General features: G+C 35.6%; 2 protein-coding genes across 2 annotated transcripts in view; both read right to left on the bottom strand.

Moving 5' to 3' along the window:
• Positions 1-964, bottom strand: part of LOC117118350 — a 3,414-nt gene extending 2,450 nt beyond the window's left edge. The window contains exon 1 of the mRNA XM_033262920.1: positions 952-964. Within this exon, the coding sequence (XP_033118811.1) occupies positions 952-964 (13 nt within the window). The remainder of the gene's footprint in view (positions 1-951) is intronic.
• A 269-nt stretch (positions 965-1,233) lies between these two features.
• On the bottom strand, positions 1,234-10,980 carry LOC117118342. Its single transcript, XM_033262908.1, is given in 7 exon segments — positions 1,234-1,575; positions 1,819-1,866; positions 2,268-2,373; positions 3,507-3,704; positions 3,706-3,858; positions 4,355-4,607; positions 10,888-10,980. Coding segments are annotated over 6 exon segments (972 nt in total). The 5' UTR covers positions 4,598-4,607; positions 10,888-10,980; the 3' UTR covers positions 1,234-1,351.
• Positions 10,981-11,582: the final 602 nt, after the last annotated feature.

Below are 11,582 nucleotides of genomic sequence, written 5' to 3'. Positions count from 1 at the left end.
ATATATATATATACGTACTTAAATTATAACATTAATGCAACGGTAATTGAATGTTATCAACACTTAATTGTGTATGACGAGAATTTCTGTAAATGTGTATGTATGAACACCATAGAAAAATACGTTTAGAATAAAATATATCGAACCGTTTCCATAGCATAATATACGAACGCCTCTTGTGTCTCTTCGTACCGATCTATTTTCTTTGTACCAACGTGAAGTTCGAGTACGACGTTCTATAATAAAATAATAATTACATTATCATTTCTAAAATATATAAGCACAGTTATTTATGAACTTTGATTTTGACTGCCTTCCTATACCACTAATTAAGCAGACTTTGTTAAAACTAATTGACAAATAAAACGTTGATTGTCTTTTTTAATGGTTATTTGCATTTGCGTATATATATTAGACTACACAAAAATAAAGAACGCACAGTTTTAATTTATCTTCTAAGTTCACCACTATTATATTTTACGTGTATTACTATTTTATGTGCAAGGCAGTAAGTAAGCTACGTAAAAGTCAACTAAGCACTGTTGTGATCTGAGTATGGCTACGTTTAGACACGAGAGATATGACCAGTTTTAAATCACTAGTCAAGATGCACATTTTTTTAATAATCACTTTTTTTTGGACGGCACCACTACCAACGACTGCTGGAACGGCACCATATAAATAAAGTGATTGATTGATTGATTGATTGGTTGATTTAATGCTGTGCATTAATCCACGGCGTAACTATGTTTTGACTTGGTGATTAACAAATGCTAGCGTAAATTATTCGTGCAATATTCCTATACCGGTCAAACCTGGCTCTGAGTTCAGAGTATTAATGCATGACTGCTGTAAGTCAGCTGCGCAACTAATCTGGAGGCTGTTGGTTGATTATTGTTGTACGTTAGTGATTGCGTTGAGATAGGTGGATATAAACTCGGCTCAACTCACTGGGTTTAGCCATATTCGAGTTTGTATAAGGTACCTTATCTCAAGCCCGACGTGCCACCGGGTTTGACTTTATGTTGGGCTTTAATCGCTGCAGGTGAAAAGGAAGCAGATCCAGAATTTTTCAAGCGGGGAGCCCAACAGTTTCAGAATATGCCCCCATGCCCCTTAATATTGAGCCAGGATTAACGAAACCTGGCATATCTCCAAATCTGAACGTAGCCTACGACTGCCACCGGACTGCCACCACCAACAATTAGCAGATGGCATAGCGTCGTCTAGGTCTCACAGGGAGGAGTTGGATTCGTCGACTGACGTCCGCCATAGTGATTGACCGCGGCTTTATGGCCCAGTGGCGTATCTACTAGATACATAATTTGTGATGTATTTATTAAGGAAATACTTATGTTATTACCGTTCCCCAGTCATCAAGAAAATCCATATAGGCGTCACTGTCAAAAACAGCAGGGAGATTACAAGCTTCAATAACAAAGCTTTTCGTCAGCGGGTACTTATCGATGAATGCAAGTTCTGATTTGTAACGAGCTACACCGAGATTGCACACCGTACGATCTTCATAATACACATACCGATTGGAGTCTATTGCTCTATGTACCTCTTCGTAAGCTTAAAAAAATAATATTTTAATCTTGATCAACAATGTCTAATACTTTATAAAATTTCTTCCTTTATTCAGACTATTTCTATTCACATTTTATTATTCTTGATCTTCATATTAAATAGTAATGCTATTTATCTTGTGGGGATCCATCTACGATTATGTTATAAACACAAATAATATGACGCGATAAATCTCGTGGTGCTGCGTCGCAACAGTCACTGGCTATATTTACAAACTGCGTCACTTACATTTACTCCTGGAGTATTCATATCCAAGAAACCGTCTGTCAACTCCAGCTAAAAAAAAAAAATACAAAATTTAATTAAAGCCTACTTTTAACACTTAAATTTATTATCATTAGCATAAAGCTAAAAGTAAATGCATTAAGGTTAAAGAAGTGTGAAAGAAATTGTGTCAGTAACAGACACAGGTATCACAGATATTTTTTTTTAAAAAGCAATTGTTTAAAACATGAGTGCTCTCTGTGAGCACTACACGGAACGACACCGTTTGTTGATTGTCAGTAGCAGCCGAGCTGTCTGTGTAATACAATGTTTATTATAAATTTATTGTAAATTGTATATACGATCTGATGTGTTTTTTTGTTTTTTTTAATTATTTGCTGCCTGCTGTTAAATCGTTCATTTGGCAATATAATTTATTGTATTTCAAAACCAAAATAAGATTAAAAACAAGCCTGACCAACTAGTTTCTCTTTTCAACTTTGTTTGATAACTTTCAGTGCCCCAGAACATTTCGTTGGTGGCAATACTTGCACAACTTGAGTGTGGCGTAAAATAAACCTACAAAAAAATATCTTAAGATATTTACATTAAAATGAGGAAGAGTGTTTGGCAGAAGTTAGGTCCCTTCTTCTTGCGCACCCCAGTTCAACCTCGGCAGGCGCCGCGTTTTAATTGCAGACAGGTCACTCTGCTCTTCGAATAGCCTTTGCAAGAGAGTGCGGTATAAGGTACAATGTATCTGTTATAATTATGCCGATACTGCCGTTGCACTAATACACTGCAGCGTGTCCTAATGGTCCTAGCCAATATTTATATTAAAGCAAAATTTGTAAGTAACAGCTTGAATCAGATAATAATAATAATAATAACAATAATAATAATAATAATAATAATAATAATAATAATAATAATAATAATAATAATAATAATAATTGCAGTGTAGTTTTATATAGCGCACATATCCATCTAATGTAAGATGCTCACAGGGTGGTTGATATGTGGACTAATAGACTTATTACCTTCGCTAATAGGTTGTACCTCCAACAATAGTTGGGTCATTTCTGGCACTTCCGTGACCGTGGAGAGGCTAAGTTAATTTCTCCGTGGATTTGACTTCTATGAGGGTTAAGTAAAAAAAAATAGCGAGGGTGTACATCGAAAAATTGTGGGTATAACCCGTGAGATCCCTAAATCAAAAATGACCGCCATCCACCATTTTTAACATTAGTTTTTCAGTTTTTTGGCCTACATGCTTGCTTTAGAACACGGATTTGGGGGTCTACGAATTCATATCTCATGTCGGATTAATAATCTGACCTAGGTTTGACCTTCAAATCCAAGATGACTGCCCGTTTTTTTTCCCCAAAATCTTTTTTTTTTTTTTTTTTTGTAAATTCTCTATAGTGCGTTTATTTAAGGCTTTAATAACTCTGACAATGCTATGACGGAGAGTAAAAATACAAATATTTACACAGTGGTCATCCAAGGAGTCAAGGGTCAACACTTGTGGCTTGTAAAATTTAAACTTTTAGTTCAATTAGTTATAAAATTTCAGTGTTACAGTACTCTACTTACCCACTCCCATTATTATAAATTGAATGATAGATATTAAAATGGTTCAGAAAAAAAAAAAAAAAAAACATCTAAGTTAGTGCTGCCTTTTAATTTTCTTAACATAATGTCATGCTCACTGATTTGCTTGGAGGTTCGTGTAGGTTGTGTTGAGTAAGGTTTGCTTTTCGTAGGTGTTGGGTAGTGACAGGATTGAACACCACTGTATGCAGGAACCTGCTGTTTACCTGGCGGTGGCCAATTCTACCACATACCAGGGAACAGTGAAATTTCACTGTTCCCTCCACATACATACCGAACAGACGTTGTAAGCTATACCATTCACTGGTCTACCGTGCAACGAGCTGGTGGCTCACATTTGCTACCAGGTGGCCATCTACATTGATGGACCAGCGTTAGCCATGCCGACACTTCCTTCTTGGTGAACTTTGCAGAAGGCTCTTCACTCGGTTGCTTTTCATAGTTCTGAGGCTGCACAAACCAAAAAAAAAAAAAATATTCGGTTGCCCTCCGCGACCGACCGAAATTTTCCGGAAAAAAAAGAAGAAAAAAAATCAAGTTACGTAGAAATTCGACAACAATGAAAACAACATTGGATTTCTCTCGCTAAGCTATCAAGCCACGACCAGATATATGCCTAGGCCTAACCTATTCTTTACTACTGTAGAAGTAGTGGTTTCTTAAAACAAAAATCGTATTCACTAACTTGCGGTATATTTGACAATAAATAAAAACAGGCTTAGGTCTAGTAATCCCTTTAAAACTGGTACATAGCTAGACATTTTCGGCACCGTTACGGTTTTAAACTAACCATAAACGAAATCGTCGTCAATTATTCTTTTCAATACTCGAATCCTATATCCTTCTTTTCTTTCTTTCAAGCGTTTCACCATTTTTTAACACTAACATTTACACTAAACAGAAGAAAATTTAAAGAAAAAAAATATGAATTTAATAAATGTCGCACCTGATCAGGTACGTCGTATTGGTAATTCGAAGATTTTTCCCCATTATTGTAAGTCATTTCAAACACTCTTCTCGTTGGCAGAAGTCCAGGATCTACACCTCCAATAGATATATCGGTTCCATCGGGATTACCGTCAATAATATTGTAACCTATTCCAAGAAAGTTTATTGCTGAAGGTGAAGGCAATGCAGCATGAGCTGCTGCAAAACATAACGCACAGAAGATTATCACCTTCATAACCATGTTCTCTGGCCTGAATGAAAATTAAAACAAGTGTAGGTAAAACAAAATTAAATTGACTTTACTTGGCAACAAAAACCTTAATACACTCTACAAAGTGAATAACATCAGTGTATTTGCAACTGAATACGTATCGTTTTATGTGATAAGACTGTGTGAAAATGTATTTCGAATGCATCTGATAATATACAACGTTGATTATTTCATATTGTTTCTTTTCTCGAACAATTGAATCTGTATTGCTTTTAGTGGGTAATGATTAACTTGGAAAGTCAAATGTGTTTGCGAAGTGCACATAACAAGAATGTAGGTGTAGTCGTTCATAACATATTATTGGTATCTCCCCTTGCAGTCTCGCCCCCTCGACAAACTCGCCCCTTATACAATCTCACCCCTTAACAAACTCGCTTCCTAACAAATTCGCCACTTATAAACTCGGCCCTTTCAAACTCACCCCCTAACAAATCGCTCCCAGAATGTACATAGTTTCCCCCTAATAAACTCGCCCCAAACAAAATCTCCCCTTAACTCGCCCCATAGCAAAATTGCACTTCCAATTATACATAGTCGCCCCTAACAATCTCACCCCTTAACTTCCTAGCCCCTTAAAAAACATGCCCCTAACAGATTCGCCTGTACCTTTCTAAATAGGTAGGGACCATTAGGTGGGCGAAATGTTACTAGGCCTATCGTAAATATCATTTGTCTACTTTTTGTTATACTTATAACTTTCTTAATTAGTCTTTATCACGATACTTGACTCGCATATACATTTTTATATTTGTTCAGAATGATTATTATTTAATGCGAAAGGGTATAGGGCCGTCATAACTCCTTTATAGGTGTCTAAAAACCGAATTTTATTTTTAACGATGAGCGCATAAATACTTGACGGCAGAATTTAGATGGAAATGGTTGGCTAATCCCTAGCTGCAGTTGCGTAATAGGCGTCAACATATCATTGATTAGCTTCCCAAATAACCAGAGACGCAAATAATTTGCAGTATTAAACAAAAACAACACTTTGCATAAAACACATACACAATAATTTTTTTATATTTTTGTAAGTTATTACAGTCATGTGGACCTTACTATCCAAAATAATGAATTGATCTGAAATGTATTTACTACATTGCAATTATACTAAATTTTCACTTATGTAAATTATATGAGCCCAATGATACATTCCAGACCGGAGTTTTATGACTAAGATAAATAAGACTTCAGAGTTCGTATTAACATACTCTACTATAATCAGTTTAATTTAGACATATGCCATTATATATGTATTGTACCAACCTATTTTTACCTCTGCCAACGCAGATGGAGAAGGTAATGTTTTCGTCCCTTTTATTTAAATGTTTATTTTTTATATGTATATTTATATAATTAATAATGTGTGCATATGCGTGTGTGTTTTTGTGTCTGTGAACAACCTGCAGTCGACAGGTTTTTTTTTGTTTTTTTTTTAAGAATGCATCAAACTTAGTCATAATGCTCCATGAGCAAAGACCTAGAGATGGCTAAATTACGAAAGCCCCGGGGTCAAACTCGGGCATAATATTCCATGACAAAAGTTCTGTAATTGACTTAATTTTGAAAAGGGGTCAGGGTCTAAGGTCAAGGACACGATGAACGAAAAACATTTTCTTATCTTTCTGTCGTATGGATACATGTCTGTGTGCTAACGTTGTTTTTTTTTCGAAGATGTGTACAAAACATACTGGATAATTTCACAAATATACATGTGAAAAAGATTTGTCGAGTGGTTAGGAGAGTGTTTTCCACACTAAAAACACCATGTTCGAATCCCATGATGTTCTTTTTGTTTTATTTAATTATCTTTTATATCATTATCCGTACACAACTTAACAGCTTATTACCAGTAATGTAATGTAATATTAAGGTTGAATAATATTTAACCATTGGAACATTCTATTAAATCATAGGAAAATAATTTCTCTATGATTCAATCAGAAATTTCAAAAGTATGAGGTGATTAGTTAAGACACACGTCAATACCAGAAAGTATGATAGAGACTCAATATCACTGACAGAGATTTAGAATTAGAAGGTTTAGATCTAAGCTAACATTTCAGAACTGACTCGACTCTGAAATGGTTTGACTCAATTAACATGAGAAACCTGGAGCATAGATTATAGTTGAATAGATGAATAAAGCTTGTAGCATATGGTGTGGCGTAGCCAGAAAATTTCTGTAGGGGTGGGAGGGGGACAGTGTGGGTCCGTGATATTATCTCCGGTATTCTTAAAACAAACTTTAGTAGTAGTTCAAGCTCAAAATTACGTCATTTTGTATTCTTAAAACGAACTACGACTAGCACTACGACTAAATGACGCGAACCTCGACTGAAATCATACCTTCTCATGCCGAATTTTTTAGTCAGCCTAGAGTGAGGTTATATCGCCGACTTGAAATATTTAACCCACTAAAAACGTGTTTTTTTCGTAACCTACGATAAAGTGAAACGAATAAAAATATGCAGGTTTGATATGTCTTCGGTGTGTTAAACAAAAGAGACATCAAGTTTAGCTTCCAAAAGGATAAATTAACTTGTTTTGCTAGCCACATGCGATAGTTCCCGATTTGCACGAAATCCCCTCGCGTTTCAGTCACGTATAGCTTCACCATAATAACAACAAAGATGGCGCCGGCCACGCTCGGGCTCAACTATAATAGTTCTCCAAAGAAAGCAAATTTTCAGTGACTGTTCAAATTCTTTATCGTATATGTTAATAACTAATATAGTTATTATTGAAATTAATTAACCGAATGATGATCTATTATGAATTACGAGGAGATACGTTTTCGAACCGCAGTCGGCAGCTTAATATTCATATCTGCGTTACTGAATCTCTAAAATTTCGTCTGGTATTAAAGTTAGCCCTTTTCATTGGTTAGTTTGATAGTCGTGGCTTGCCCGTCGTCTTCTAGGACTTGATGTACCGCATTTGAATCGAACCAGAGTTATAACACCTCACAAACCAACCATAATATTACAGTAATGCAATTTAGGCATCGGCACTGCACTGAATACATTAATTTAAATTGTTGAATAGAATAAATTGTTGTGTTTAGATATTATACTATACCATAAATGTTATTGTATCGAACATTGTTTCCATCTTGTATACAACATAGATAAGATCTTACTTAATTTAATTTTGTTTTTGCTTAATTTATTTTTTTTTATTATTATTTTTTTATTGACATATGTGAATTCCTCATTAAACTAAATAATTTAAACTAACTGCTAGTTAGTTTAAAGTTTAAAACCAATCTAAGTTTGCGGATGCATTTATGTTACTAACAAATAACAAAATTAAAGATATAAAATGCAACATTATTATTTCAGCTTGTGGTATTGCGTAATAAAGTGAGAGCTTGTAGTAAGCAACTCTTCCTACGGTTGCTACCACAAGGACCTTACGCAAAGACGCAGCGAACTGACATGGGTGACACCCTAATTATATTTACTTACAGTAATCACCGTGTGAAAAACAGGCCGTTTGAAGATAACAGAATTGGTTTGTGTCACATTATTTAATTAAATTTGTGTCACAAAGGGTTGTGTTAGTGATGGTATGATAATATTAGAACATTATATAAATAAACAACTATCGTTTCATAGTATCAAGTCTAAAAAACAGACCGCATTGTAAAATTTGATTTAGCATAGTACTTTTTACGCCAAGTTAGCCTTCATTGCGTAAAGTGTAGTGCAACTAGCATTTTTACTCTGCTGAATTTAGCTCACTGTAATGAATGTCCTCGACAATTTCTTTTATTCCTATTACAACCAGGTCTAGCTTTTGTGTGCTTTTGTCTAAAATATCCGCGAGTTTTCCCACTTAGTGGTCTAAACTGAACTATATAATGCAAACTTAGCTTCATCACGAATCTTTTACAATACATCGGTTACATCCGTAACTTCCTCTGTGATAAATTATTTGACGAGCTACTTCACTGCCAGGTCTTTTCTTATCTGATCAGATAAACTGAGTAAAATATGAAACAAAACAATATATTTGAAACAAAGAAGACTGAAATATTGTTTTAACGTTTGTATAGCTTTTGCTTGCTCTTGTCTACAATATCCGCGAGTTTTCCCACTCAGTGGTCTAAACTGAACTATATAATGCAAAGCTTCATCACGAATCTTTTGCAATACATCGGTTACATCCGTAACTTCCTCCGTGATAAATTTTTGACGAGCTCTGCCAGGTCTTTTCTTATCTGATCAGATAAACTGAGTAAAATATGAAACAAAACAATATATCTGAAACAAAGAAGACTGAAATATTGTTTTAACGTTTGTATGGTATATTTAAAAAAGGGGTAAATACTTTTGAATACCATGTAGATAGTTGAACACAGACCAACATACATTGTTCACTGCAAGCATTTCCAATCATTATGCAAAATACTAAAATATATTCACTATAAATTACGGGTTTGCCAGACAGAGACAGATAGAGATTTCTCTATAGAGAATGTGTGCCTATAAGAAACATTCGTTCTGTTTTGCTGCGAGTCACTAGACGAGCAGCGACACTAATGTCGATGAATGGCAGTATAGATCTCAATTTTCCCAGGACTCGAGATGAGTTTTCCGGAGAGCGTCGGATCGTCTTCGGTTTTCAGCTCGAAAGCGAGATGAAATTAATTCGAGTACTTTTTGGAGCCTTTTCGAGATCCACATGGTCCCAGCGGCGTGGCTTTCAATCCAGGTCATTGTCAGTTTCGAGCTTGACTGTGTCGGATGTGTGGTGGAGTTGAATCGGTAAGTATTCCATTTTCAAACATTTATTATGTCAAGTCTTAGAAGTGTTAAGGTCACGATAATTTTAGTGATGTTTAGATCAGTGTGATTGTGTCCTGTTTGTGAGATTTTTTAGTGTTATGGTTGTGCTATTAATTTTATAATATAATTAGGCCTAGGGGCCTAGGCGGAACGTCGCTGGCTCAGGCCCGTAGCCAGGGGGGTGGGGGTTATGGTTCGGGCGAACCCCCTTTTCTAGCGAATCCCCCTGTTTTCTAGCGAACCCCCTCGAATTTTTGAATGAGTCCCACTCGGACGGAATGTCTGTTTTTAACTTACCCAGCATTGAATCAAAATTTAGCACCTAATTCATTATTTGGTCACCCGTTTTTAAATTGTAGCCTGCGATAAAGCCTACATTCATAGAATATCTCAGCTTCAGAAGTTCGGAGATTTGAATTGAACGCAAATTTTAATCACATGTTACAAATTCAATGTTTTATATTTTATTGTTGATGGAGTAGGCCTATATACTGTCGTGTTAAAATATCTTTACTGTAAATTAGAGAATATACACTGTAGCTGTGTAGTCTCAAAACAAGACGCTTCTCTACAAAATTTAACTGTTTGAACGACGTTTTATTCTTCAATAAAATGAATTTGGCTCTGCACAATGTGAGTCTGTGTCTGTGTGTGGTTCACTGAAACCAACAGTAAAAAAAAACGCCGTTGCTAGAGATCGGTACCGTATCGCAGTTTTGCTAGATTTGGCGACATCAAGCGACTGAGTAAACTATTTTAATAGTAGAAGCCAGGCTCTGGCCTTATAGCTACCCCTGCTACGCGCATACTAATTTCCTGTGGTATACGCATTGTAGGCCTATAATACGTCCTATACTACTACAAATAAGTTTACGCTCACTGATAATCAATCGCCATGTTGCATGGTTGGCTATTTCAATCAGCAATAATAACTAGTGCCTACTATTCTATAGGCTTAGGCTAGGCCTCTAGTTGTAGCACTACAGTACTAGTCCGGAAGCCTTGCCTAGTAGTACGCCTATAGCATAGATAGGCCCCCCTAGGCGGGTATTCGGCCATGCCCTAGGCCTTAAGTAGACCATTCTCTATAGTAGACCATAAAATACGCAAGAATAACAGAAATGACTTTTAACCCAAACATTGTGATAAGCGACAATCGAAGTACATGAAATGGGCCTATTAATTATGACATAAATTTGATCGTAACTGTTCGCGCCACACGTTTCTCATGATCGCGACATCGACTTTGCAAAGAAAGCCAAAATCGAGTCGGTCATTTCTATTGGCTAATCATGACGTAATATCATTTACCGTACCTTTAGCAATCGGAAGTTCCGATACGGTAGCGTATCTCTAGCCACGGCGTAAAAAAAAACACATGCAAAAATCAACAGAAAATAATTAGCTCTCTAATATTCTTTATAATTAACGTAGCATTATTTAACTCATTAATCAAATAGTATTTACCAATTATTTATATTCTAGCTTCTGAACAAATTGTTACCAATCATAGCCCTAGCCTTATTCCGTTTCGTTCTGCATAGATTGTTAACAATATACACGCCAGCTTGCTTCGCCTTGCATAGCTTCTCTATAAACAATATCATTACTTCATTACAACTACTTTAAAACAGAGGGCGCACTAGCCTAAAGCATTAATGTTAATGCCGCTACATACACAAAATGTGTAAATAAGGTATTATTAGAGAAAAAAATTAGCATAATTTGCAGTAGGCCTAAAATACAACATATTTTAGTCAATGTTTGTAGCGTTTTGTGATTTATTTTAATGTCTTTTTTAGTACAATTAAGACAACTTGATTTTATGATTCAAACAAGGCATCATATGAAGATAAGCCTATCTAAAAGTCACTGTAGGGTGGTCGAGACAGAACATACCTTCGACTTTAGATTGACAAAGATTGAAATAATGTTAAATAGGCATATAGACACAATGTATACCGAGGCCTAGTTCTAGAGTCCAGTTAATATATGTAATTATTTATCGAAATGATGTATTAATATATATTGTAACGAAATTACCTCCTCTGTAGTACCAGCTCTTTTTGGGCAATACGTTTAATTAATAGGACAGCCCTGAATTACTTAGTGGTTGGTTCATTAGTCTGATATTTACATGCAGTTAAAACAAATATATACAT

This window comes from Anneissia japonica, unplaced genomic scaffold, assembly GCF_011630105.1.
Source record: "Anneissia japonica isolate Jap-2015-1 unplaced genomic scaffold, ASM1163010v1 scaffold287601_len214881_cov132, whole genome shotgun sequence".
NCBI lineage: Eukaryota > Metazoa > Echinodermata > Crinoidea > Comatulida > Comatulidae > Anneissia > Anneissia japonica.
This window is presented reverse-complemented; position numbering and strand designations above follow the sequence as displayed.